At 54.7% G+C, this 27628-nt stretch overlaps 3 protein-coding genes across 5 annotated transcripts; 1 reads left to right on the top strand and 2 right to left on the bottom strand.

Annotated features, from left to right (window-relative positions):
• Window positions 1-6139: 6139 nt before the first annotated feature.
• On the bottom strand, window positions 6140-20237 carry LOC117639063 (protein charybde-like). Its single transcript, XM_034374434.1, has 4 exons — window positions 19631-20237; window positions 8413-8605; window positions 8146-8301; window positions 6140-8054 (listed from the first exon to the last, which is right to left on the bottom strand). The coding sequence occupies exons 1-4, from the start codon at window positions 19815-19817 to the stop codon at window positions 7970-7972; spliced, it is 621 nt and encodes a 206-aa protein (XP_034230325.1). The 5' UTR covers window positions 19818-20237; the 3' UTR covers window positions 6140-7969.
• Window positions 19207-25852, top strand: LOC117639060 (general vesicular transport factor p115). Of its 3 annotated transcripts, none has more exons than XM_034374430.1 (16): window positions 19207-19404; window positions 21697-21925; window positions 22009-22177; window positions 22263-22359; window positions 22543-22744; window positions 22840-22943; window positions 23041-23270; window positions 23347-23501; window positions 23608-23813; window positions 23889-24011; window positions 24153-24263; window positions 24349-24529; window positions 24605-24792; window positions 24872-25003; window positions 25087-25227; window positions 25323-25852. In XM_034374430.1, the coding sequence occupies exons 1-16, from the start codon at window positions 19222-19224 to the stop codon at window positions 25368-25370; spliced, it is 2499 nt and encodes an 832-aa protein (XP_034230321.1). In that variant the 5' UTR covers window positions 19207-19221; the 3' UTR covers window positions 25371-25852. The 3 variants fall into 3 exon arrangements, with proteins under 3 accessions (XP_034230321.1, XP_034230322.1, XP_034230323.1); XM_034374431.1 differs by lacking the exon at window positions 19207-19404 and adding an exon at window positions 20980-21301; XM_034374432.1 differs by lacking the exon at window positions 19207-19404 and adding an exon at window positions 21404-21607.
• A 32-nt stretch (window positions 25853-25884) lies between these two features.
• LOC117639062 lies at window positions 25885-27612 on the bottom strand. Its single transcript, XM_034374433.1, has 5 exons — window positions 27356-27612; window positions 27187-27237; window positions 26960-27100; window positions 26667-26883; window positions 25885-26586 (listed from the first exon to the last, which is right to left on the bottom strand). Exons 1-5 carry the CDS (start codon window positions 27481-27483, stop codon window positions 25957-25959), a joined length of 1167 nt encoding a protein of 388 aa, XP_034230324.1. The 5' UTR covers window positions 27484-27612; the 3' UTR covers window positions 25885-25956.
• Window positions 27613-27628: the final 16 nt, after the last annotated feature.

Raw genomic sequence — 27628 nt, 5'->3', positions numbered from 1 at the left:
GCCCTCGACGGCTCAGGCCGAGTACGGGGAGGGGAGCATTAGAACCCCTGGCCGACTTGAAGTACTAGTGCGCCAGCAGGGCCAGCAGCTAGGGGAGGCCGGCCGGGAAGGTGAAAAAATGGGGGTGGGGTGGGGGCGGTCGAGGGGTGGCTGGCACTCATTATTTCGATGCTTACACCCCGGCGAAGCACGGCGAAGCACGGCGAAGCACGGCGAAGCCTCACCAGTCACCTGTAAAATCGGAATCCGCCTCGCTGCGGGGCCGAAACAGGCCAGCTGGGCGCGGTGAAGGGGAGGGGGAAGGGGAGTAGGATATTGCCGCCTTTATTAGCGGCGAAACCCAGCAGGCCCTCAAAGGGCGAGCGGTGATACACTTTTATTCGTTGCATTTGGACTACAATGAGCAGCCCCCCGCTGCGCGTTGCGACGCCACGGCCCGGCCTCGCGGGGCGGGAGGAGCGGGGCGGGGCCGCGCCAACGCGCTCGCGGAACTCATAATAAAGTATAAAGTGGTACGGAACACTCCTTCATTGAACAAAGTTTGGGCCGCGGCGCGTAGCCTAGCTGGCAGAGCCTTGCCATGCCTTGCCGGCAGAGCCAAGCGGCTGCACCTCATATTGGCCGTGCCGCCGGGCCTTGGCTTTGCCTTGGCTTTGCCTTGCCTGGTCCGGGGCCGGGCCGGGGCCGGGCCGGGGCCGCGGGGAGAAGTTGCCGTCTCGAGTTTGAGAGTCTTTCAAAGAGCCGCTGCCTTATGCTGGTGTATCGCGGGAGGCGCTCCACGGCCTCCGCGGCCTCCTCGGCGTGCTCAACGTGCTCGCTGCTCCGGACCGTGACGAGCCGCGCAGCCGCGCCGCCAGATTAGCGGTGTGGCAGCACGAGTTCACCCCCACGGCAAACACCTCCACCTCTCGGGTCTCGCGGGTCTCGCAGGTCTCGGGGAGATGGAGATAGCGCGGCGGTGGCGCGCACCTGCTTCCTCGAGCGGACCCCTCACCCCGACCTCACCCCGACCTCACCCCGTTCGCGCGTCTAGCGTCTACGCGTCTAGCGCGTCTAGCGCGTCTAGCGCTGAGACGCCTGTCTTGTCTCGACGAGGCCCAGCCGAGGCCACGGAATGGCGGAGGCCTTAGCCTTAGCGAGGCGTGTGATTGCCAAGAGATTAGCCGCTGCGACCGCGCCCCGCCCCGCCGCGCCTCGCCCCGCCGCGCTCGCCCCGCCCCGCCAGGCCGTCTCGCCTCTCGGCGCTTCGCGCTTCGATAAGGGAAGCGCACGCGCCGATCTGATAGCAACCCGTCTGTACGCAGCGCCTAGACCGGGCGGGCCTAAGGCGGTCTAAGGCGGCCGAAGGCGAGGGCAGGTTGCCTCGCTGCCGCTCGTTGCCGCTTGCTCCCGAGCCCAGCCTGTTCAGCCTGCGCGGCTCCGCCATGGCTGGGCCTAGGCCTAGGCTAATGGTGTGAGCCGTCCTGTCTCGGCGAGCGCGCGGAGAGAGCGAGAGAGCAAGCGCTTCCGATATTGGCGCTTCTATAGTCGATCCGGCGTGCTTGTTGGAGCGGCGGAGCGGCGGAGCGGCGGCATGGCGGACGAGGTGAGGCTTTCGGCCGGCGGCAAAGCAGGGCACACTCCGCACACTGATTCCGAGAGTCTGCCTCCGACTCCCTCGCACTCGGCGCGTCCCGTAAAAGTGCGGAAGAGACGGAGCGACGAAAAAGACTCTGGGAATCAGTTTGCTGGTCTGCTAGGGCAGGCCGATATGAATCACACGCCGGCCAAGTGACCATGGTGCAACAACTTGTGATTATTGTGAACAAACACACACGTCGTTGTCGTTGGCCGCCGCCCTTGCGTCCTGACGCAACGTCTCCGACCGTCCCCGTCGTCGCACCGCGCCCGCCATGCTCGTCTTCTTGTTCGTCTTCTTTATCGCTGAGGTGTGGAGTGAGGCGGCGGCCGAGGAAGCCCTGCTGCTCCTCCCGGCCCCTTCCCTTGCGGGCCTCGGCCACTCTCTCTTCCCCCCCTCTCTCTCCTCTCTCTCTCTCTCTCTCTCTCTCTCTCTCTCCCTCTCTCCCTCTCTCCCTCACACACACACCAATAACGTGAGTGCGAGAGAGGAGAGAGAGAGCTCCACGGCGCGCGCCTACCGGCCCGTCAGCCACCCGTGCGCGGCGCGCTGCCTACTGCCGCCTGGAGAGAACGCTGCGCTGCGCCGGCCGAGCATGCCAGCCAGAGATGAAGGAAGGGACCCGCTCCCGCTCCAGACCCGCCACCAATTCAAATTTTATTTTTCTGTTCCTTCGGACTATATCGCACACTGAAAATGGGCGACATCGTAAAGACCCCCGCGCTCCATGGCCCTGGTGCTGTAGAGAGGTCTCCTCCCGCACGCCGGAAGGTCGCTCGGCAGGCTGCAAGGCAACCCGACCTCGCCGCCTCGCCTCTGCCTCTGCCTGACGCGGCCTGACCTAACTTTTTCGGGAGGGTGGGTTGGTGTAAGCAACGCGAGGCAGCGGGGGGGGGGGGGGGGGCTGGTAAAGGGTTCTGGGCGTCAAGCGCGTTCCTTCCCCACCCTTCCGATAAATCTGCTGCATAGCAGCCCTAGTCCCTCTCCCCCCCCTTTTCCCTCCCGCAACAGGACGGGGAGCGCGGGGCGGGGCGGGGCGGGGCGGGGCGGGCCGAGGGGTGCGTTCTGTGTGGAAAACACTTCTTTCACCCGTTTTCGGCGCGAGAGTTATGGCGCGGGGAGACGGCGCATTTAAAATGCTGCTACATTCGGCATGTCACGGCCGGCGCGACGCGGCGACGGTCGAAGCAGAGCCAGCAGCAGCAGCAGCCAGCCAGCCTAGGCGCGGCGAAGGAGATCGTCGGGCCGACTAGAAGATAAAACACGGCGTAAAATATGAATACGATGTCCCCCAACGCCGCGCCTCGCCGCGCCACGGCCTGCCTGCTTGTGTTTTATCTTTTTTTCGTGTGTCGGGATGAAGAGGCAGCGAGGCAGCGGGGGTGGAAGCGAAAAAATCAGCGGCAGCGAGGGAAGGACGCATGCGCATGGCACTTGCTCGCTTTTCTTTGAGAGCTTCGCGCGTCTTTGTGGCTCTGGCATGTGAGCTGGCGTCAGTGTGTGCGTGCGTGTGCACATGTGTGTGTGCGCGCTCGCATTACCCGCTTTGCGTTTGTAACGTATGTTCAGGCAGGTAGGCATGCCTGAGGCTGGCTTGGCCAGGCTTGGCCCGCCCGCTCCTCCAAATTGGGCCGTGTACACTGCAAGTTGGCGTGGCGTCCAGGCTGTCATTACGAGCTGCGCGGTGCCGATCGGCGTTCTCATCGCTCTGTCTCTCTCGCGCCTGAACGGGACGTCCCGTGAGCACGAGAGAGACGGAGCGACGAGAGCGTTGTTTTCGGTATCGGTTTTCGGTGCAGGTAAACACCCCTCTTTCTGGCAGAAGACGACTTTCCAATTTCCTCTTTTTTCTGTTTTTTCTTCTTTTTTTTCTTTGGGCTGTTTGCCTCACTTTTGGCGAGGCTCAGGGCTCGATGAGGTAGTCACAGAAAATAAAGACAGCGAGGAATACACAACCCTTTGGGCGAGGATGGAGCTGCCAGGCCTGGCCAGCCCGACCAGGCTGGAGGGCAAAAGCAGCTTTGGCAGGGCCCTAGCGGCGCGGCACGGCGCGGCGCGGCGGGGCGGGGGTGTCGCGAGGCGGAAAAGGCTATTTCTTTTCCTCTCCTCGACTCTGCTTTCCCGGCCTGGCGACGTGTAATGCCGTTCCACCAAAAGCAAACCCTTCTTGGAGCGCCTGCCTCGCCGTCCTCGCCGTCCTCGCCGTCCTCACCGTCCTCGCCGTCCTCGCCGTCCTCGCCGTCCTCGCCGTCCTCGCCGTCCTCGCCGTCCTCGCCGTCCTCGCCGTCCTCGCTGCCTGCAAATAAATCCCGAGACAAGAAGCGACGGCCGCGGAGTGGCCATACCCGCGGCCCCGCGGCCATTCAGGGACAATTAATGTCGCTGGCCGGTCCGCGGTCCGCCGGTGCGCGGCGTGGCGTGTCCCTCCTCCAGGACCCTGGACACGCAGGACAGCAGTGGGCAGCGGGCGGCCCCCCCACCGTCCTCCGTCCGAGAACAGAACACAGATACGAGCGATGTCTCGTCATCTCGTCATCGATACAACTCATTGATGTCTATAAAAAGAGCTGTCGCTCCGGCCGCGAGTTAGGCGAACAAAGAAGACGAATGACCAATGAATGACACCGAGGAGCAAGGGCAGGCCAGGCGGGCCGTGAACGCTCAAGCGGGGGCCGTTTTGACACCCGGCTAAAATTGGGATAGGGTCTGGTCTGGTCCGTGCGCTGGGGACGCTCCCCTTGCTTGAGCTCGAAGGAGACCCGACACACGCACTGGTGCGAGCATGACGCCCTGCTCCTACATACACTCGTTAGATACTCTCTCTCTCTCTCTCTCTCTCTCTCTCTCTCTCTCTCTCTCTCTCTCTCTCTCTCTCTCTCTCTCTCTCACTCACTAGGAGTGAACGGACCCCTCGGCCCTGCGACCGGAGGCGCCCCGGCGTCCTGGAGATTAGTCATGAGGCACACCCCGAGGACGAGGACGGCCTCGGTGCTCTTGGTGCGCGCGGCGACCGGAGCGCGGCCGCGCGTGTCGACGGCTCGGCGGCTCGGTGGCACAGCGGGCAGGGTGGAGGGCCTGCACGGCCTGCACTGCAGCCTGAAGGCGGGGGTGGCCGCCAACGCCGCCAAGAGGAGCGCGAGGGGGTCCCACGCCTAGGCTGTGCCGAGCGGCTGTGCCGAGGCCCGCGCGCACAATGGTTTGGCGTGTGCGGAAACGGCAAGCGACGCTGCATCACTTTTTGCACGGCCCGCGCTCCCCTTGCCGAGCACACAGTGCGCCACACAGTGTGCCACACACACGCCGCCCCCTCTCCTTGATCCTTCCCGAACCAATCATCCCCCCCCTCCTCATTCGGGGGTTGCTATTGCAACCACGCTTTTCTTTCGCCGCGCTACCGCCACACCGCCACCAGAGGCTTGAGCCGCCCGCCGCCCGCGTTGCACCGTGCCGCGAGCCGCGAGCGCGCGCGTGTGTGAGCGAGAGAGAGAGAGAGCTTGTGTGTGCGCCGCGGCGCTTGTATGAGAGAGAGGGAGAGCATGTGTGTTGCCGGTGTGTCGCGGCCGGTTTGCCTGCCCGCCAGCTCGGCCGGACCGCCTTTCCTTGCCTGCACAAATTATCCCCCCCTCCCTTGCCTCCCCGCCGCAACCACTCATTCATTTATCCCTCCCCGCCCCCCGGCCCCTCCATCGTCCTCACCCCGCGGTGTGCGGCGTTGCTGCTGCCCCGTGCTGCCCGGTGAACACGGTCAGTGTTGCCATGCCATCAAAGGGTTCCCTTCTTTCCCCGTTTTTATTTTTTCAATTTAGTAATTAGGGCATTTCAACCCCTTGAAAAATGGCCGGCAAAAGTGGTGGCGGGGCGCTACACACGGGATGTGGCTCGGCGTCGTCCAGCCGCGCACTGTCTCTGTCATTGGCCCCTGCTCGCCTCTGCTCGGCTTTTTATCGTAGCGGACCGACTGAGCGGCTAGCCTAGAATGTAATTGCATTGTCTAGTGTGTGCCGTGGCTGGCCGAGCTGGCCGCTCTGCCCTGCCTGGGCTGCCTGGCCTGCCTGGCTAGCAACGGGGAACGGGGCAGTGCCCGCGAGCCCCGAGGCACTAAGGCCCCACTCTCTGACAGTGTATGTGTGCGAGGGAGAGGGAGAAACATTTTCGTTCCTGGAAAGTAGTGGTGTCCAGTCTTTGCGAGCGAGCCCGCTTGCTCGTGTGCGTGTGGGGCTGTGTGTGCACACTGCACACCGTACAAGCCCTTGTGTCAATGTTGAAAGGGTTCAATTCCCACTTTTTAAAGGATGTTTAATTGTTGTGTTAGCACCTGTTGGAGGTGTCGACCTGAGCCCAGGCAACATCGTGGTTCTTGCGTGGTAAAGCCATACTTTTTCTTCTCATTTTGGATAGGGCAGGGTGTTTGTAGGATCAATGAGACCAGAAAATTTCATTGTTTAGAAATATGGTTTTATTCATTTTTTCTTTTTTAATTTCTTTTCTCATACTTTCCACTTAAATCAAAGTGAGAGAGTCTTTCATTTCATATTTGATCTTATTATTCAATTTATATAATAATAAACTCATTATGTACACAGTTATAGACTTTCTTCATAATAAAATAAAAAAAGATGTGAAAAAAGTTATTTGAAGTTGGAACTAAATGACTAAGCATACTGGATGAAACAGGAGAAAATTATGGATACAAATAATACATCATGAATTTTTCCTTCTAATGCAGCAGATTAAATAGACACAGACAATTGATATTTTTTAAATGGCCCACAATCACAGGGTTAAAAGTAACAGCTGTGCTGACCAGAAAACTAACATAAAGCTTATTTCAGGATCTTAATACACAGAGTTCTTTTCTTTTTGTCACCTCACTCCTGAGGTATAATAAACATTGCTCTGGACCACAGATACTAACTATAAACTATCACATCAATCCTTATTAAAATCTTGCAAACACATTGCTACAAAACTCATCCTTTTTGTATGTTCATTAAATATCACGAATGCACATATCGGGATCTAAAATTAAGCGTTCTACAATCATGAAATTTACAAACTGTCTCCTTGAGATACAGTACATATTGATTGGTGTAAAGAGTTAAAATTGGACATGCTAAAATCAATGTCAAAGTTTCAAAATTATATCATACTGACAGCAATTCTTGTACAAGTATATAGACCTTCCTCAACCCAAATTAGATTTCTTTTTCCAGTCTATTAATCTACTAGCTTTTACACAAAAGTTAATGAATGAATGAATGAATGATGAATGTGAATAATTTAACCATTTTCTCCTCGCCTATCATTAAATATTGAATGAGATCATGGCATATCAACCATTAATTAAAACATCCTTCTTTGGTGTGTGGATGCATCAGCCTGCCGAGCTCGGCCACTAACGAATTCAAACCCATCCCCGACCGTCCCCGACTGCCAAACCCAAAGCAAATTCAACAGAAGCATACTCCAAACAGTCATCCACTCAAGTAAAAACAAGGCGCCTCCCTGCGATTCAAGAGGTGTAACCTAGGTTAAAAATTAGAAGCTGCAACATTATTTGATAAAAAATAAAGCCATGGACACAGCTCACAAAAACATAATTACTCTTGTATCTCATCTACAAATATGCAACATGTTTCTTATATTTTCCCTCCGTCAATCTAAAAAATAAATTCAATGACTAAAATACAACAATCACAAAATCAAGGGATGGCAGTAGTTCATGATGTCATCAAACCGTCTGTATCCACTATCCAATCACAGAGTCCAGGTCTGATTCCTCCCCTCCCCTCCCCTCCCGCACCCTCCCCTCCCTTGCTGGGAAACACCCTTGTCTCCTTGTACTTGCTTCCAAAAAAATCATTTTCCAAATTTGTTCTTTGATCAAGGAGACAATATCACATTAAAACTTAAGAGACACAGTAAGTGATAAATTCCAGCATGTTTTAACCCTTAGCACTGGTTATTTACAGAGAGGCCTGAAAGCTCAATACAGGATATGGTGTTTCGACTCATGATTGCATCCCTTTAAACACATGATGACTTTTCAGCAGTTTTCAATATGAAAAATTAAGAAAATGAAAGAAGCAATGCTAACACAAGATGGCAAACAATCAGCATTGCCCAATAAAGTGTTAAATATAACTTAAAAATTAAGAGAATATAATGTCTTCTTTCATCTTTGCTGATAGCTCACCCTCCAAGTAATTGAGAATGATTTCATCACATCACATAGTCCAAACAAAACAGAAGATGGATCAACTTCTTGAGAACCACACATAACTTAACATGGGCCGGTGGGAGAGGGCATGTTCAGTCTTTCTCTCCTGGAGTGCGCAGACATCTCTTCACTCACTCCAGGTAGCTCCTGTACAGCTTCTTTTTTTCTAAGGTGAACCCGGGACTCAACATGATCGTCCGACCTCTGGTGAGGTTCCTGAATGGGCAAAGAGATAAAAATAGTTAGAAACCGTACCACGACAGTGGGGCTAAAACACAAAAGAAACACATGGAAAAGAGTTACTTACTTCAGGAATTGAGGCAGAATACTGTGCCATGACGAACTGTCCTGCTTCAGAGTTAAGAACAGCTCAAATGTGGACACTGTGTTAGGGTCACATTTGACCTGTCCGAGCCTCCGGCAAACTTGCTCAGTTTCAAAATTAATAAAAAGGGTGCACCCTCTGTAACAAAGAGAAAAAAACACATGAGTTCAACTGTACCGTGCGTGGCTTACTTCAATTTTTTTTTAAACCAATTTTTACTTTTAAGTTATTTTTTTAAGTTGTACACACCTAAGACCACAAGGCTCGTTTTCAGCCATCCTGACCACGTCTCGGGCGACCCTGGGCAGGAGATCTGCTGGAAGGAGGACCTCCCCGCAGGCGAGCTGGGCCGACTTGGCTGCCCTCAGCTCGTCCTCCAGCCGTCTGGCCAGGGCGGCCACCGCGGCTACGTCGTCGGCTTCATCCGCCGTCTGGTATCCGCCTGCAACACAAAAAGGAGGGGCCGGTCAGTCACCAAGTCGGCACAAGTGGCACAGAAGTCGGTCCAGGACGCGGAAGCGAGGCCGGAGCCCAAGGCAGCCCAAGGCAGGCACCGCAGCGCCGCACCGCTCCACAGCGCCGGGGGGGCCGGCGGCGGGCCGGCCGGTGCGCTGCAGCTGAGCGCTCGGGCCGGCAGGTTCAGGCCTGCACGGGTTCCAAATCGCACAGCGACACGAACCGACTAAAAAAGCCGGGCCGGAAAAACGCTACCCGTCTACTCGCACTGTCACTTGCCAGGATATTTCATCACCCCCATTCAAATTGGCGTTAAGCCACGGACGGCAAAATTAGAAAACTCGACGCCCCGTTCAAAGTTCTCTAAGGCAGCGCCGGGAATCGAGAGGGAAGTCCTAAGCTCAATCACTTCACTTCTCGACAGAAAACCGGTGCCCTGGTGCCAAGAACTAGTGAATGGCAACATTTCAGTCAAACTTTAAAAAAGAAATCTGAACACAGGCACAAAAACAAGCAATCGCAAAGAAAAATTAATCAGACCCGAGTTTGCCAAGAGTAACACAGTTGCTACAGTCCTTCTGAAAAATGCTGATGAAACAAAGGGCCTAACCAAATAAGCACTACAAGACAAGACACCAAGTCAAAATTCTGCTGTTTCATCTCAAATTCAATAAAATCCATAGGAACGCCGTGTTTTACTGAGAGACGGCATGAGAACTGTCAGGAGGCCCCAGAGAAATATGGAAATGATAAAAATGGCTTTCCTAAGGACGAAGGACAAAGGACGAGACAAGTTCAGACAAGTCCAGACAAGTCCGTGACACAAAATTCTTAAAACGCCTCAAAATCGCGAAGGAAAACGAGTCGCAAGCCAAAAAAGGCCAGTCTCCGCATTTCTATAATTTTTCGATAAAAATATTTACTTTGAGAATTTTTTCGAGACGATACGAAAAATATTTCCAAGTCCGATCTCTCGAAATTTCGAGAAACTCACCGTCATAATGCAGATTTGTGTTAATTTTAACAGGGCAAGGCAAAACCTCCATGGTTCTATCCAAGGTTTTCTCCTCACAACCGGAGAAGAGTCACACACGAAAAATTTTCAACTCGGAACTAACAAAGAACAAAGACCACGGAACAGCTCGCCGCAGCGGAGCGATAAGGTCCCACGTCCACACAGCCCGAACTCCCGGCACCAACTGTCAGACCAGGCAACAGGGCAGGAGGGAACCGGCAGTGCTCTGGCCCAGCTGAGAGCCTCCCCGCCCCTCCCCCTCCACCTCGTCCTTCCCCCTCCCTCCCACCGCACACAGCCGAGCGCGCCCGAGCAGCGCCGAGCGCAGAGCCGAACGCGCCCGAATGGGTGTCTACGTGACGACCGGCTCGCTCCCCACCGCCCAGTCTCCCCGCTCCCCTCTCCTTCATCCTTACTTCTTTGTGCTCCCCGCTTCATTCTCTCGCGTTCCCTCTCCTCCCTCCTTCTCCCCTCTCCTTCATCCTTACTTCTTTGTGCTCTCGCTTCATTCTCTCGCGTTCCCACTCCTCCTACTCCTTCTCCCCTCTCTGCCTCCCGTTCTCTCATTCTCCCACCTTCTCCCCTTCCCTGCCCTGATCACTCAGGAGAGCCCTGGAGCCCCTGGCAGGCTGCCTGCCCTGCATTCCTCCATTCTCGCCTCCTTCGTCGCGCTCCCTCTCTCCCTCTCGCCCCGTTCCTTTTCCTCTCTCCGCGGGTGTGCAGCCGGGTCGGGTAGGGTAGGGGCAGTCGGGGGATGGAAGGCTGCCCGGTTTTCAACCCCAACTTTTATGGGCCTAATGCATGGCGCAAAGATGAGCTCGGGGTCGCGATTTCTAGCGCGACTTCTAGGGCCGCCTGACATAAAACAAAAGTGGTACAGCAGCATAAAAAGGACGCCAAGCCAGAAAGGGTCTCCAGTTGGAACCGAACCTTCTGGAGGGAGGGTGGATAGTGGATGGCATCCACGGATGCGAATGACTGATGGTTGACTCGACACGAACCGACTCTCAGGGCAGAAGCTGGGGGAGGGAGGGGAGGAGGGGACGCCGGGGTCGGGTTGTGTAGGGTCGTGTCCTGGGCGTGGCACGGCGTGGCACGGCGTGGTAGGTTGGGATGGCCAGGGTTGCGCTGGGTCGGGCACCGTTTTTTAGTTGCTAGACCAGAATGCGTTTCCACAACGGCAAGATCGACCGGAGTGGCGAATCCATGTGGCAGTCCCATGGGTTCGCTGGGCTCCCCCATGGTCTCCCCCATGAGTTCCCCTGAGGATCCACCAACCGAGTCCGTGACCCAGGCCGAGGGCTCGAAATTCCACGGGCGAGGGCCACTTCCCCGAAGGTTGTAAGCACACAGCAGTGCAGTGAAAAGCACGGCTTACTTTAGTGTTTCTTGAAACCGCGTCGAACTTGCCGTGCATGGCCAGGACTTGGAAAGTTATTTTTTTAGATTCGGCTAGAGATACACCAACCGGCACAGGCAAGCAACCACAAGCCGCAGGCCCCGGCAGGTCCCGGCGGGGCGCGGCAGGCCCAATCCAAACCCACTAATCCATCCGACGCACCCACACCACCACACCCACTACCATTCATACCCGGCATAATGTGCCGCGGTACGTACTGACAGTGTACGGCCAGACGTGTCGCGACTGGCGGAGACGGTGCTGGAAGGTTCTGACAGGTTCTCCCAGGTTGGACAGCGACTGTCCGGTCCGACCGGCGGGGCAGGCCATGTGGCAGGCCATGTGGCGGGGCGGCGCGGGGCGGGCAAGGCACTGCCGGCACTGCCACGGCACTGCCTCCCAGGCATGGGACATCGGAACACTACGTGCAAAAACTTGGCCCACTTGACGGGGAAGGGGCAAGGGGGCAGTCACGTCTGGAAATGACTGCCGTCTCATCGGCCGGACTGCCGTAAGTAAGATTGCCACCCCTTCCCTCGTAAAGAAACTCGTCTTTTACAGAGTTTACGTAACAAACTTCCGAGCGCGCTGCGCGCACACCAGTTCCCTCCCCCTCACCGTGGAGAACACACCCTCTTTTTTCGGACCACAAGTCTGGACCGGGCGGTGCCGTGTGGGAGAAACTAAAGAAGATGCCAAAGACAATACACGCGCTGGGCTGTGCTACAGTGCTGTGCTGCTGAGTCTGTCGGAAACGTGCGGACGACAGCACCGCCAGCAGCACTGCCAGCTAGCGCGGCTAGCGCAGCCGTACAGCTCAGAGCTCAGCCTTCCGCGGTTAGCTCATTCTCATTTTGGCCGATTCACTTCCACCCCGTCCCCGCAGCGCCCCGCCGTCCCCCAGCCCCGCCAGGGCCCCGCCCGTCGCCGCGCCGTGCCTCACGCTCACCTCACGGCCTTGCCCGGCCTGCCTGCCCGCCTGCCCGGCCTAGCGTTGAGCCCCGGCGTAACCAAGCAGAGCCTATGGCAAGCCCGGTCGTTTTATCAAACAACGGCTAGTCTCAGGTAAAGTCCGGCGGTGCGGTGCGATACGAGCCGAGCGCCGAGCCGGGACGGCTGAGCCGAGCCGGAGCAGCGCGGAGCACCGGGCCGCTTCCTCAAGGTCGAGTGAATCACCGGTACCAGAGGCCGGTACCTTAGCCTGGGCACTGATAAAAACTATGCCACGGGTAGTTGCGCGTTGCGCCGGCCGGGTGCCTGAAGGGTACCCGTCACTGGACACCACAGCCGGCCACGTCACTCGGAACCGCGGAGCAAGGAGCAAACGCAGCCCGGAGGGAACAACGACACGGAGGGGGCGATCGACCTGTAAACAACTCGAACACCCACAGCACACGCGCTGTTTGGCGGCCAGTGGACACCTCGTTCTGATTTGAATAAAACACCCGCCGCACCGGCACAGTGTCCCCTAAAGCCGCTAGACCCGCCGAGCCAATGAGTACTTAGAGCGGGGCTCGCCGGCTGACTCACCGCGTCTACTACACTCTAAACTAGAAAGTTAGATGAGCGGTCCGCAACTTGGCCATGGAAATGACATCCAAACGCGCTATGCAAATACACGGGGCTCGGCCAGCGGCTCGGCCCGGGCCCTGGGCCGCCCTGGGCCCCTCGCTTGCCGGTCACATCCTGTGCCACCCCGAGAGGGGTGGAAGGGGGTTGGAGGGGGCGAGGCGTAGGCCGGGGCACAGCGAGCTCACACAGCATCTCCACTCTCCGTGTTTTTTTAGCAGAGTACAACTCTGTTGCGTTGCCACACTGGAGGCTGGACACGCTTGCTTGCAAACCGGCAACGCTGCGAGGCAAGGCGCTCGGTCTGTTCGTCTGTCTGTCCGTCCGTCTGTCCGCGGGCCCGTTCGCCCGCCCGCCCGGCCGACTATCCGTCTATGTCTCTAGGTCTGCCTCTGCCTTTGGTCTGCTAGTCTGCCCATGCAAATCGCAACGCCCAAATGCAGCAAAGGTGCTCGGCTACACTGTGCAGCGGTGCAGCGGAGTACCTATACCTTCCTGCCCAGCTGCAGGCCGAGCAGGCCGTGCAGGCAGGCATCCGAAGCCTCCGAAAACGAGAAATACCCAACCGGCCGTAATAACTCAGTACCAAGCAGCCCTTGATTGCGAGGAAATGGATCGGCCGTCGGCCATCCTATAACTTTTATACCTGGGCCGAGGCCTGGCCGGCCTGGTGGGCTGGTGGGCGTAGGCCAATGAATAATGTGCATATTTAGGCGTGAAAACGAGACCGACCCCACCAAAAAACAATTATCTGCCCATCTGTCGTTAGAGAGGAACCAAGTCGTGTGCTGCCTACATGCCGTCACCTGCAGTGTCTCTGCCTGCACAGCTCAGCTTGCCTCCGTGCACACCGCTGATCTGTCGCTGGGCGTCGCGGCGTCGCGGGGCCCCGCTGGCGGGGCTGGCGGGGGCGTGGCGCGGGGCGCGGGTTCCGCTGCTGCCCGCGGCGGCAGCACCGGCCAAGCTTGAGTGGCGTGTACTGTACCTCTGCATGCACTTGCACTGCCTGCACGGCCTGCACGCACGGAGCGGGCGTGCGGTGCGGTGGGGGGGGGGGGGCCTCGCCTTGGCTCGTTGCCAGAGACGAGAGGGCCCTACTCGGGCGCCCCGGCGCGGCCCCGGCCCGCCCTCCTGCCTGCTGTGCCTGCACTGCCCAGCCATGCGAGCTGTTGCTTGGAGCTGGACCAGCAAGCCAACCTCACCAAATTTTGGCCAAAGACTCCTTATTGCCACCACGTACGACAGAAAAGCTCTTCCGAGGACCCAATTGCATTCCATAAGTCGTAAGTGATTCCGCGGAGGCAGGCAGGCCAGAACCGGGCCAAATATCATGTGCTGCCGCCTTGCCGCGGCCCTCGCCGCGCAGCCCCCAGGGCCACTGACCGTGCTGACGCGCGCCCCGCCTGGGGCGTACGGCTGGGGCCTACGGCTGGGGCCTACGGCTGGGGCCTACGGCTGGGGCCTACGGCTGGGGCCTACGGCTGGGGCCTACGGCTGGGGCCTACGGCTGGGGCCTACGGCTGGGGCCTACGGCTGGGGCCTACGGCTGGGGCCTACGGCTGGGGCCTACGGCTGGGGCGGTCCTGGAGCCTGGGGCCCTGGACGGCTACGGCTTACCCCATGAAACTTTCATGCGGCGAGCCTCGGGCCGAGGCGATACTAAACCTCCCGAAAAGCAGCCGTGGCGTGGCGCGTCGTAGCGTGGCGCTGCCGCGTCCGTCCGCGATGCCGCGATGCGTCCTGGGATGCGTCGCGTGCCTCAGATTCAGCTGATTGAGCAATCGGCGCGGCGTGGCGTGCCCGGCATGGCGTGCGCGGTGTGGCGTGCAAGAGTGGCCCCCGGGGGGGGGGGGGTGACAGATATTAAAACGGGCCGTGGCTCGCCGCGCGGCGGGTGAGCGACCTCCGCATCGCCGCGTTGACGCCCTGGTCGGCCTGTTCGCCACCTTCCGGACGCACGGGTTGCGGGTCCACCGGGGGCGGGAGAGCTGCCGACGCACTGTGACGGCCCGGACCGCCTCTCCCCCCGCTCGCCCCGCCCCGCCCCGCCGCGCAACTTTCCCCAAGCTTGACGCGGGCCGGGTCGTGGTGCGGCGCGGCACTTTCTAGGAGCGCGCGTCTGGACAACCATCAACGGGACGACGACGAGGAGCTGCAGAGCGGCAAGTTCAAGTCGGGGCCACAAGTTTATGCAACAGCAGCCGTGCCGCATAGGCAGCCTAGCCGTGTATGTACCGTGCCTACCCACGCCGCGCCAGGCCCAGGCCAGCCCTTCCCTTCGGCTGGCGTGAGTCCCACCGATCAGAACCACCCCCACTACCCCAGCCCCGCCGTATGATTTGAAGAACTTCTTTGTCCTGGACATAACCAGAAAGAACCCAACTCTGCCTGGGGAGGGGCTGGGCCCGCTGGGCCCCTGAGCAAGGACGAAGGAAGGAGAGGGCCCCGAGCGAGTGCGGCAGGCCGGGGGAGGCAGGGGGAGGGAGAGAGGGGGGGGGTCGAAAAAGACATTCCCCATTGATTTACCCTGCAGCGCCCTGCCCGCCTACTGTACAGGGTTACACGACCCCGCCCGGGCAGGACCTCCTGAGTACCTGCAGGATGGGGTACCTCTGTATTTCTCTGTTTCTCGCGCTGCGTGCTGCGCGGTGCTGCGGGACCGCCTCGCCCGAGCCTCGCCCGCCTCCAGGGAATAGAACCAACGAACGCATCCGGCAGAATACGCGCCTGGCGGAATTCGACACGGCTCGGCGAAGGATTTGCAACGAGGCGCCTCGCAGCTCTCGCCCCGTCTCTCTCTGTCTCCTTATTATGTGCGATCAGCCGAGAGAGAAATGGTCATGTCAATACCCCAGGCCCGGCGGGCCGGCGGGCCGCGCGCGGAGTAATTTGCCCATAAGGTTAGCATTCCTCGGCCTGTAAAGTCCGATTCCGAACAGCACTTCGTCGCTCTGTCTCTGTCGCACCTGGACGTGGCGCCCCATGACTGCGAGAGAGACGGGGCGAAACAGCTGCCTGCTGGCGCGGGGCGGCGCGTATCGACGAGTCAATTCCTTTCCCAGCGAGTATACAACGCCGCTGACGCTGACACCCGGCCGAGCCACGGGGCCGCCACAGTTCGGCATGTTCGGCCCCGATACCCGAACCGGCGAAGCACGGCGACGAAGCCTCCCGACCATTCGATCCGTCCCCGGCCATCGGCATCGGCCATCGGCAAGACAGGGGACGGGGCGGGCAGCCCTGCCGTCTCCGAGAACACCGTCATCGTAGTCACCGTCGTCGTGTGTCGACCGCCGTGGTACGTACTGCTGTTTCCTCGTTCAAGCCGGTGACCCCCACCTCCTGTTCCCACCCCAGCGGCAGAACGCTGACCTCTGACCTCCCCGCTCGGGGCAAGGACCGCGAGAGGGAAGTGAAGTGAGATGAGGTTGGCAGGGGGAGGGGAAGGTGCGCGATCCGGGCGAGACGTCCGCGACCATGTCCACGTCGGGAAGACACGTCCAATTAAAACCGTACCGATTCCCATTTATTTGGCCTTAATGGCGGAGGCGCCCCGCGACGCCCTGCAGCAATAACAGCGCAATTACGGCGATTATGGCCGGCGGCCCGGCAGGCCCGGCACCCCGCGACAGGGCTCGGCTCGGCGCGGCTCGGCTCGGCTCCAGCCTCTAAACAATGCTCTAATCAGCGGCGCCATTGTTCCGTCAACGACTGAACTGTCCTTGGCGACGCGATGCAGCGGAGCAGGCGGAGCCTCTCCACGACGGCAACGTCGTCGATGGGCGCGGCGGTGTTATACATTTACAGCGCCGCGAGCGCGACCGCCCCTCCTGGATCCTGGTTCGGGCCCCGGGACCGGAACTGGGACCGCCCATGAGGAGCGGCTCTGGCGGCTCTGCCCGCTTCGAACACCGCTTCGGACCGGACTCGAAATGTAACCCGGGCGGGCCAGATGTAACCGAGGCGGAGCGGAGCAGAGCGGAGCACTGCCTGCCGCGCGGCTTGCCGGCAAAGCGGGCAAAGCGGGCAAAGCCAGCACCGGCAGCCGATCAATATGAAGCTATGCGCTGTGCCCGGCCCCGCGCCCCGCCGCCCCGCGCCGCCACCGCCCGTCACATCGCGTGCATCCAAGAGAGTTAGTTAAAAGCTTAGGTACCTTCCTCCCTCCCCTTTCCGCTCCGCCCCGCCCCGCTCCGCCCTCGGGGGAGCCCCGTCTCAGCTCATCTCCGGTCCCATTCAAGGCAGCGAGTCCAACTCATTTGTGTGGCGTGCCGTGGCCCGTTTGAACCAACACCCAGTTGTAGGAGTGGTCCAAGTCCCAGGCCCACGTCCCAGCGGTGCACCGCCCTACGCCCTGGGCGGCCCTGGGCCACGGCGGCGGCGTGGCACGGCGCGACCCGTCTCTCTCCAGCCCGTGCGGCACGCCGCACAGACAGAGAGAGATGCTTCCCTCCCGGGGTCAGCCTGCAGTGAGGAGGCAAAGCACCGTACTGTACCGTCGTCCGCGGCTCCGCGGCTGCGTGGCGGAGCACGCTGCACTGTGGAGCGCTCCCCGGAGCCACTTTCCCCGGAAACATGGCCACGGCGAAGCAGGCCTCAATGCACGCCCGACACGCCCCGGGCTTGGACCGCGGCCAGCGCGATGACCCTCGCCGCCGGAGCGGCCAGTGCCACCCTGACCCTCCGGCCGGGACGCCCCCGAGACGCCCCCGGGACGCCGCTGAGGCCCGTGCCACGCCCTACGCGCTGCAGCCCGGCCAGAGCCACCAGCTGGTTCATTCCGAACACGGCTAACGTCGACCTGTCTCTCTCGCACTCATGGGGCGTCCCATGCGGGCAACTGAGAGGCAGAGCGGCGAGAGCACAGTTCGGAGTCGGCCTGCAGGGCGTGGCGTGGCGTGGCGCGGTGCGCCAGGGGCAGCATCGCCGTATTCATCATGAAGCAGTCCCGCCTGGGCCGCCGCGGGATACATGGGCAGGCCCGGCAGGCCGGTGGCACGCCGGTGGCACGCCAAAGGGTACACGTCTCAAATTAGGTTCATTTTGGACGGCTTGGATTGGGGCCAGCGCGGCAGCGAGGCAGCCCGGTAGCCACTCCCGACCGAGCTCCGCGAGGCCGCGTCCGAGAGGCAGCTCCGCACTCCGCGCACAGAGGACAGCAGCCGCGGACGCAGCCCGGGCTGCTAGCCCGAGTAGAGCGGTACGGAGCGGTACAGTTTGAAGGGGCGGGGCGGGGAGGGGGGTGCATTGCCACGCCATTCAGCGAACGGGGGAATGGGGGGACGAGGCAAATGGCCATCCAGAGCCCCGTGAGAAGTGGACATCCCAGCAGGCCCGGCCCCAACGGCCCCGGCCCATTCCCATACTACTCCCAAAGCCTGCAAACGCGCACAGCCAGTCAAAGGCGCCCCTCCCTCGCGCCGAACGCTCGCACCGCCTTGGCAGGGGCCTAGGGACGCCGTCGGAAATTTATTACAAAATAATATTGATCCTGCGCGGGCGTGGCGTGCCGCGGCCCTGCGCCTGCAGGGGATGGCGTTCTGACACACGGCGCACGGCGCCTTTGAGTGGGCCTGCCCGCCTGCCGGCCTGCCGCGGCCTGCCGGCCTGCCAAGCCAAGCGTGGGCCACCCTCCCCGGTCTCCCCCGGGCCGAGCCGCTACGCCGAGGGCAGGGTTGGCCCCGAGGCCCCGCTAACACAAACTTCATCCGGTCCGAAAATAGAAAATGGGAAACATCTCTCCTACGTGGAGTGCGCGCAGGAGCCCCACGTCGGCGGTGCGCTTCGGTGCGGCACCGTGCCGCACCTCGAGGCCTGGACGGTGCGGTGCCGCGCGGTACGGTCCTCGATGTTGGGCTAGGTCTTGGCGGCGGAGGGGTTGTGTTCGATCGCGCGGCTTCCCCGTCGAGCGGAGCGCTCGAGCCGAGCCGAGCCACGGGGAGCAGCGCCGCCAGGGCCGCTAGGGCCGCTAGGGGAGCGAGGAGGGCCAGCCCGAGGGCCAGCCAGAATGACGCGATGCCGCAACGACGCTTCCTTTGTCTCCCGCGGCGCGCAGAGGACGCCGACGACGGGGAAGCCGGGGAAGCTGAAGCCCTGGCCCAGGCCTGGCAGGCCCGGCCCCGCGGCGGCTGCGGCGACCACCCTTAGCACCCTCGACCCGGCGCCGGCCTCGCCGGCCACAAAGGCGCCCGCCCGCAGGCCGCACCCTTCCAGCTCAAGGATGCAACACCGAGCACGTTCTCCAAAAAATATTCAAAAGGCACTCACAACGACGATTGCCGTAAACTTTCGGAAAAACATTTTTAGGGAAATTTGCGACCATGTTGCCAGCTCTGCACTTGGAAGTGTGGAAACTGGCACAAACTTTTCACACCGTTATGCCGAATGCATCTACCGACGCCGCTCGGAAACACGGCGAGCAACTGGGCGTCGCGTCTCGACAGTGCAGCGACAACCAATTGAAGCCTTTCCACCGGGAGTCGGGGGAACGCGCAGAGCGCGCAGAGCCGGTGGGGTCGGAAAGTCGGAACACAGAGAGACAGCGCGAATCGCAGACCGGACAAGCGTCTGCCGGCACAGCACTAACACCCATTGCACTGGGTGGTCACCGGGAACGTTCATGTCGACGAGCCGGCGCCGTAGTGCGTCGGAGGCCGCTAGGCCGAGCACCCGGTGCAGCACCAGCCCGACGACGCGAGGCCGAGCACCGCATCAGTGCGGCCCGACGCTCCGTTCCAGCGGTGTTCCAGCGGTGTTCCAGCGACCAGGCGACGCGCTGCGCTGCCACCATGCTGCCACTCAGGTGGCCGTCTCTCTCTGTCGACACCTTGTCCGGCTTGTCCCTCAACGCCCTCGCTCGCCTCGCGGTTTTACAACTTGGCCTGGTCGGCGTCGCGACGGCGACGGGTGCGTCGGCTGTCACAGAGTGACAGCCGCACCGGGCGGCACGCGCCGCCGTCGCCGGCACCTCGCCGACGACGCCAACAAACTCTAACACTACGTATGTACACTGCAACTCGGATACTCACTGTTGGAGATAGGGATGTTGCGCTCCGGCAGGATCGTCTCTATCACTTCGGCCGACATCTTCTGCTTGTGCGACACAGTGTGCTGCTGCTGCCAAATGTCCGAGATCTTGTTGAAGACGCCGTGCAGTTTCGAATCGTTGTGGTGCGGGGAGTCCTCAAGGAAATGCTCGAACCGGTCTCCTTGCATTCTACTGCAGTCGGCACTGCACACACTCTCTCACACTGCGCGATTCGACGCTAAGGACGCAAAGTTTGACACCTGAGGGGGGCTTATGAGATCTGGTGTCCAAGTATTGTTTCTCTTTTTTCCTTGTACTTGTTGGTTTGTCCTTTATTCAGGGCCGTCAAAAGAGTGGCGACGCAGTGTGCACCGTATCGTCCCCCTTCATGTGCCGAACTTCGTATGTTACGGCGTCGCGTCGCGCACTTGGTCCGACAGTCGAGCAGCCGGCCGGTCTCGAGATCCTCCCTCTCCGACGTCCTGCCAGCAACTGAGTTGGTTGGAGTCGGACGGGACGGGACGGAGTCGCGTCGTGCCGAGCTCGCCTCGCGAAGTGCGGTGCGGTGCGGGCGGAGCGGGCGGAGCGGGAGCACAGCACGGCCACGGGAGCAGAGCTGCGGAGTGGGAGCTGAGACCCGAACGACTCCGACCTAGTCGAGTTTGCTTTTGCCGAGCCCGAGCCGCCCGAGCCGCCCGAGCCGAGTCGCCGAGCACCGAGTCGAGCCGAACGAGGCCGGACCCCGTCGGCCCCGCGGCCCCGCCCCGGCCCGGGACCGTTTACCAACAGCTGATTGTGAGAGCTGGCCTCCCATTGGCCGCCGAGCCAGCCAACGGCAGGCGAGATCTCGGCCCGAGCCCGCATGGCAACGCGGACCAGCTGATTGTCAAGCGTTAGAAGAAAGGGAATTTCCCAGCCAATTCTTTCATTGGACAAAAGATGGACAGTTATAAGGTGGTTTGGAGTGTTGAGGAAAAGGTCCGCTCGTTTCTCGGAAAATGCTGCTGAAAAACACTACACCGAGCGCCGTGTCGGGTAGGCAACCCTTCGTGCGCGACCGGGCTGAGCGCCGGGGAGGTAGGCAGCCTATCGCACAGCCGGCGCGGAGCCGCTTGAAGCCGGGGAGGTAGGCAACTATCGAGTTAGAATCAGGGGAATGCAGTACAAATTCATGTCTAGCTCTAGGCCGAGGTTCGAACTCGCCCCACGATGGAAAGTGCAAGCGCACAAAGAAAAGTCCGTTCTGTTTGAACAGCGCCGTGTTTTGAATCTCGAGCGGCAAATATTGGCTGGTTGAAAGGTTGGCCATTGGCGGCAGAGAGATTCCACTACGGAGTGCTGGGTGTCAATGAACCACAATATGGACCGGAACGACGCCAAATTATCTCTGATTGTGTAATAGAGAGCCCAAGAGTGAAGAAAGCGTCTAGCTTCGACTTTAAAAAAGATCGCTGCTCACTTGTTCTCGGCTGTCTGCTGTCGTTTGTTATGTTGGCAAAAGAAGCCCACGTACGCCTCCCTGATGGGCTTGTTTATTTATTTACACTGATTGTAGTTAACAGAATTAATTGAATATCTTAGCAAAGAAAATATGGAGTATTTTCGGAGCGGCTTAAAATCTGTTTTGGGAGCGCCCAATCAAGGCAGTTCGGCTCCAAGCGCAGCAGAAACTGTAAGTTCGCAAATGTCAAAGGGTCCACAAACATCTCTTTAACGTGTAATATTACGAAAATGGTGACATGTTATCTCTAGAGAAACACACGAGAATTCACGAAAAGATGCCCCACAACCCTCCACGAATTTAACTGGTTTCAGAAGAGATTGCAGTCGGTGTACATCTGTTTCTGCTCTTAACCCTACTTTTACCTGAGGACGTTGCCTTCTGCTGTGTTTCAAAGTTACACTCAAAATACGACAAACTGTTTCAGTCCACAAGAAAATTTAGAACCAGGAAAAAGAAATCGATGAACATGAAACAGTTCAGTTCTGAACTTATGGTTTTGGATCACTTATTGTCGTTCTTCAAATGTGGAATGCTAATGTTTGTTCCTTTTTTGTCTTTTGTAGGTAGAACGTCTTGTGGAAAGAGTGCAATGTTCCACCCTACTAGAGGACCGACGCGACGCGTGTCGAGCTTTGAAGGCTTTGTCAAAGCAGAACAGAGTCGAGGTTGGAGCGCAGGGCATGGATGCATTATGTCAAGTATTGGATTTGGATAGAGCTGATAGTGAAATTGTCGCTTATGCTCTCGATGCATTATGCAATGTCATGTCTCCAGATACATTTGATGAAGAAGGTGAGATACTTTTTGTAAATCTTAGTAGAAAATAGAAGAGGTAAGAGACTGACAGAATAATATTTTTGTCTGTGATACATCAGAACATCCAACAGCCTACCAAGGTTCAAAGAGCAGCCTTGGAGAACAGTTCACTGAGATTTTCATGAAACAGCCAGATAATATTGGTTTGGTGCTTGGATTTCTTGAAGAATATGAATTTCAAGTTCGTTGGCCTGCTCTGAAACTTTTGACATCACTTATACATAACAGGTAAGTTTCATTTACTTAATTGTGGTTTCAGTTTCCTGAAATTCCTATCATAAAATGAGTGTTTGTTTTTCCTTTTCATTTTAAGACCAAGAGATCTACAAGAAATAATTTTAGTGAGTCCAATGGGTGTTTCAAAACTGATGGATCTTTTAGGAGATAACAGAGAAGTAATAAGAAATGATGTGAGTATTGTTTTCCTTTGATAGTTTGGTAATGGAATTATCTGTACAGGTCTAAATATAACAGTCCCTCCTTCCTCTGATTTTGATTCAAAAGTTGAATTCCTACACCTGGGGCTTGCATTCAGACCATTTGCATGCAATTGAAGATAATGAAATTCACCAGTTACTCTGCAATATTTTCAGGCCCTCATCCTTTTAACTCATTTAACAAAAGGAAACGCTAACATACAGAAAATTGTTGCCTTTGAGAATGCATTTGATCGCCTGTTTGATGTTATTGCTGATGAAGGTTATGCTGATGGAGGGATAGTTGCCGAAGACTGTTTAGTTATTGTGCACAATTTACTGAAGAACAACACTTCAAATCAGAATTTCTTCAAAGAAGGCAAGTTTAAGAAACTTAAATTTTTAAATTATTAATCGAATTGAATATAATTTTGAAATGTTTGTGTGCTCACTTTCTCGAATTCTGATTTAAAGGAAGCTACATTCAGCGTTTGTCTCCAATGTTTGCACTTCCAAGCAACACTGAAGAAATTGGATGGTCTTCCCAAAAAGTTACCAACATTCTTAGTAGTTTACAAGTAAGTTACAAGCAGCAATGAATTACATATATATTTTTTTATAATTGTGTGAATTCTTTTAGAGCAATGACACTGAGACTCATTTTCTTATGTTTAGGTTGTTCGGATGCTTGTAATGCCTGGCAATCCTGCTCAAGTCACCTCCTCTTGTCAAAGAACCATACGAAATAGTGGAATTCTAGAGGCTCTTTGTGGAATATTAATGGCAAGTGGTGTGCCTGTAGAAGTCCTAACAGAAACTATAAATGCTGTAGCTGAAGTAATCCGGGGAAATCCATCCAACCAAGAATACTTTTTGACTGTCATGGCTCCATGCAAGCCTCCTCGGTAAAAAAGTAATTTCTATTACTAAAATAATGTTAAATCGAACTTTGTCTTAAATGTTGCAATACTTTTGATTCAGGCCTGCATTGGTAGTTTTGTTGTTGTCCATGGTCAATGAGAAACAACCACTAGAACTCCGATGCTCAGTATTATATTGTTTTCAATGTTACTTGTATAAAAATGAAGTTGGACAAGCCCAACTTGTACAAACACTGCTGCCATCATCTGCTGAGGGTAGGTGTCAATCTCAATCTATCAGTAAACCTGAATTTATTTCTGCTATACCTGATGGTTTTGACACTGTTCTGACCCCATGTGTGTTCTTTTTTTCTGTGTGAAGTGGGAACAGGGACCACAGGGCACCTTCTAGTATCAGGCCTTCTGTCAGGGCATATGCTCTCAACTTGGCTGTCTGCTGTTGCACTTTCACATGCTTTAGTTGAAAATCCTGCTCAAAAGGAACAGCTGCTTAGAGTGGCTCTTGCAACTGCCCCAGGAGCTAATCCAGTTTCTCTTCTGCACCAGTGCTGCACCATGTTAGAGCAGGTAGAGATATTTTTTAAAAATTGATTACTGTGTTGTCAAAACAAAATTTGTTCTTTATTGTCTCTTTATTTGCAGTCAAATAAAGTTCAAAGTAAAGTTGGAATTTTGATGCTTTTGGCTATGTGGCTGTCACATTGTCCATTGGCTGTACGAGAACTTCTAAGTACCCCATCAAGCATCCCATATCTCACAGCCCAAGTAAGTTCTAAGTATGTGCTTTTGAAGAGTAAGATTCAATGGTAATATTTATTAGCACCAGGTGGTGCCCCATATCAGCTGTAGTCTCACTACAAAGATATTGAAAGTAGAAATACAATTTCATACGTTACTTGTTGTTAGGTGGGAGCAAGTGAGCATCAAGAGCATGAGGAGCTGTTACAAGGATTATGTGCTTTTCTGATTGGTATTTGTGTCACTTTTAATGATGACTCTGTTCCAAGTTACACCAGAGTAAGAACTTCATCACATTATTTCTGCATTTGCTAATTTTTCTTGGAACCCTTTAATCTTGATCTAAAATTTATTTTTTGTTTAGGAAAACTTATGCCAGCTTATTTCAAAACGAGTTGGCCAAGATATGTTTTTAGATAAACTAGGAGAAGTATCCAAACATGAACTTTACAGCAAAGCTCACAAGCATCCTCAGCTGCAAGCCTCATCGCAGGAACAATTACTTTTAGACCATGAATTTTGCAAGCTTTTCAAGGCTCTTGAAGGTAAATTTCAAGTAGACTTCTTGTTAAATTTTCTATTGACAACTTTGTAAATTTTTGCATGTTTTCCTGTTTTAGGCATGGTGATAAAGGCTGTCACACCCAAGGAAGCTGGCATGCACAATGGAGGAACAGAACTTACCCTGACAGCCACTGAAAGTAGCCTTCTCCTTCAATACAAAGAATTAATACGTTCCCAAGACTATCAGTTGCAAGAAATGCATCAGAAATTGCAACAATATGAATCAGAGCGACAGGCTTATCAAGTTAGTTGTAATATCTTGTACAGCAGTGTAATAGAAAATGTATCAAGTCCTTAATTTAAATCTTTCATGTTTGTTTCAGGCACATGTAGAGGAACTCAATGCAACCATATCTCAGCTAAGAGATCAGACTAGACTTCTCAGTGCTGCAGCAAATACAGGTGTTACTAACTCACTGAGCAGTGATATTGAACATTTGTCCATAGCACCACAGGTAAGCTTTAAAAGTAAATTTGTCACAAAACTGATTATGTTATTGAGTCAACCATTATACAATAATGTTCATGGTCTGTTAAGGAGGACACCATCAGGAGTGCTGAAGTGGAAACAGAGCTTGACAGACTACGGAAGGATCAAGAAGACCTATTGGTACTTCTGGCTGATCAAGATGCAAAACTTAACACTTACAAAGATCGATTAAGACAGTATGGTGAAAAGGCAAGTTATTATTATTATTATTATCATCATTGAACCATCTTGAGACAAGTTTGGAAGCATATGTTTACTTTTTCTGATCTTTTTTTTTTCTGCAGGTGGAAAGTGACGAAGAGACTGATATTCAAAATGGAGGTGAATGTTAAAGCTGCTGCATTTCTTTTCCTTCCGACATTAGTATAACATTCCACTATAAATTACATTGTTGTGATGCACATAAAAAAATTTTATTGTCTTGTTTATCCTGTCTTTCTTTACTTTTGAAAAATTTGTTTTAAAGATCTTGTAGTTTATTGATTTCTTATCACACTTGTTATATTTTATGTATTCTTAAGTTAATGAATGTGCAGTCGTCTTTATAAGATGTGCACAGACGGCTTTACATTCAGTAACTTATGACTCTTGATGTGTTGAGCCCTTTTGTATGCCTCCAAAGTCATATTCACTTGAATCAGCCATCTTTATTGACTATTACTCCCTCCCCATTTTGTAATTTTATTTATTGTGAGTATTATATTCTATGATTGAGAAGAATATGGTGGTCTTTTATTATTAAGGATGTGATAATGATTTTTTTTTTTAGGACCTGTATCATTGGCATTGGAAATAAAGGCAGGTCAAATGTATAGGATAGCTTTCAAAAAATTGAAAACTTGGTGATAGGCCTCATGATCTGCTGCATTATAAACAGTACCATTTATTTTCATTCACAAAAACACAGAGCAAAAGCTCCTACATTTTACTTTTTTTTTTCTTCTTCTTCTTCTCTGGATTACCTTGCATCCTCTTAACTTTTAAAGGTTCCAATGAACTGAAGTACCGCTTAACAGGTTTTGGAGCTTTATCGGTGTGTACAGGTAATTTTTCCTCCCTTGCCTCAATTACCTCATTTGCATCACCATTGTCTGACAATGACAGGAAGGAACCAGTGGGCATTTCCTGTGATGGCGGCTGAATTACAGCCTTCTTTGCATCTCTTACTCTCTGCAAGAATGATTTAGCCTCAGGAACAACTGTAGATCCCAAAATTTTCTTAGGAGTTTGAGTCGCTGGTATAGCAGGATCCATCTTTTCCAAATTACTAAGTGAAATGTATGGCGACCAAGAAGAATCACTTCCCACTTGTAATCCCTTCCCAGGTATGAAAGCACGGTATTTACTGGAACTTCGAGTTAGGTAAATATTGACAGGACTGCGAGCTTTTACTTTGGTCACAACAGGAGGGCAGTCTTGTAAATTTTCAGAAACTGTCTCCTCTATGGGTAAATCAGGCAACATGGGTGTTACTATAGTTTTGAAAACACTAACAATCTTCAGATGAACTAAATGAAAATAATTATCATTGTCCTCCGCAACAACTTTCTGAAAATGGGAAAAAATACAACTTAGAAATAGACCATTTAACAAAAATTGTACTCCCTTAGAGGAAAGCGGAAACAGACCTTCAATCCTACTGCTAGAGATGGGAAGTCAACACTTTTCTTCATAGTTCCTTTTAGATGTTGTAATACAATATGAGGGACATTTCTAGAAGCTGCTAGGGTAGCCAGGTGTTGAGTAAGAATTGGAGGGTCAGCTTCATTAGATATTAGTAAAGATGCTAGAGTATTCTCCTCTAGACTGCGCGATACATCATTGATACCTAAGACTAAAAAATTTCTGTAATCAGAAGACGTTAAATGTCATTGAAATCTGATTGATTACACACCATTAACATCAAAATAGGAAAAAATACCTAAGAATGCTAGCTTGTGGGTTTCTTTCCCATATTTTTTTTGTCAGTTCATTTCTGGCGTCTTTTCTACTTTTTCCCTGCATTCCACGCAAGAGTTTGCAATCATCAGCAGATATTGGTTTGCGTGCTGCTGGTAGAAGACTGAAGAAATACACATGCAATGATTTCAATACTAGCAGAGAAGAACAAAATTAAGAGTTTTACACAGAAACAATGAAGATGTTTACCGTTCCAGTAATGAGTTTACTTCCAATTCAACATCTTTGTCAACCAATGGCCTGCAACCAAGACACATATTTAAGTCAGTAACATAATAAAGTTATAAAAATTCATGAAATTTTTAGGTGTTTTTAGTTAAATTAGGAAGTAAGGAAAGGGAAAGAGGCTGATACTGACCAAAATCTACTGTAAGGTTTAGCCAGAACATGACGAACATTTCTGTTGCAGCCTTTGCCACCTTTTTTACCCGAAATTGTGTTTTTTTGTTGTTTAGCAGTGAGAGTCTTCACTTTCTGGTCAGACATGGCAAGTAAATATTCAAACACAGAAAAGCGCCCTGGGATTTTCAAGCAGACAGCAGCATTGCCGAAGAGGTTAAGATAACCTAAATCTTTGTTTACGTCGGAAGAGAGAGACCGGATGTAAGGTTCTGACCGGATGTTTTGTAAA

The sequence above is a fragment of the Thrips palmi genome, unplaced genomic scaffold (genome assembly GCF_012932325.1).
Source record: "Thrips palmi isolate BJ-2018 unplaced genomic scaffold, TpBJ-2018v1 HiC_scaffold_10, whole genome shotgun sequence".
Lineage (NCBI taxonomy): Eukaryota > Metazoa > Arthropoda > Insecta > Thysanoptera > Thripidae > Thrips > Thrips palmi.
Note: the sequence above shows the minus strand (reverse complement) of the source record. Positions and strands in the feature narration are given on the sequence as shown.

Bases quoted from the DNA above. Each gene is read 5' to 3' on its own strand.
- LOC117639060 (XM_034374430.1), top strand. From the start codon at position 19,222: ATGTCGACGAGCCGGCGCCGTAGTGCGTCGGAGGCCGCTAGGCCGAGC. The intron at 21,926-22,008 runs GTGAGATACTTT...GTGATACATCAG, and splicing joins AGATACATTTGATGAAGAAG to AACATCCAACAGCCTACCAA. The intron at 24,012-24,152 runs GTAAGTTCTAAG...ACTTGTTGTTAG, and splicing joins TCCCATATCTCACAGCCCAA to GTGGGAGCAAGTGAGCATCA.
- LOC117639063 (XM_034374434.1), bottom strand. From the start codon at position 19,817: ATGCAAGGAGACCGGTTCGAGCATTTCCTTGAGGACTCCCCGCACCAC. The intron at 8,606-19,630 runs GTGAGTATCCGA...TTTGTGTTGCAG, and splicing joins CAACATCCCTATCTCCAACA to GCGGATACCAGACGGCGGAT. The intron at 8,302-8,412 runs GTGTGTACAACT...TCTTTGTTACAG, and splicing joins AACGAGCCTTGTGGTCTTAG to AGGGTGCACCCTTTTTATTA.
- LOC117639062 (XM_034374433.1), bottom strand. From the start codon at position 27,483: ATGTCTGACCAGAAAGTGAAGACTCTCACTGCTAAACAACAAAAAAAC. The intron at 27,101-27,186 runs GTAAACATCTTC...GTATTTCTTCAG, and splicing joins GTAAACTCATTACTGGAACG to TCTTCTACCAGCAGCACGCA. The intron at 26,884-26,959 runs GTATTTTTTCCT...TTCTGATTACAG, and splicing joins CCACAAGCTAGCATTCTTAG to AAATTTTTTAGTCTTAGGTA.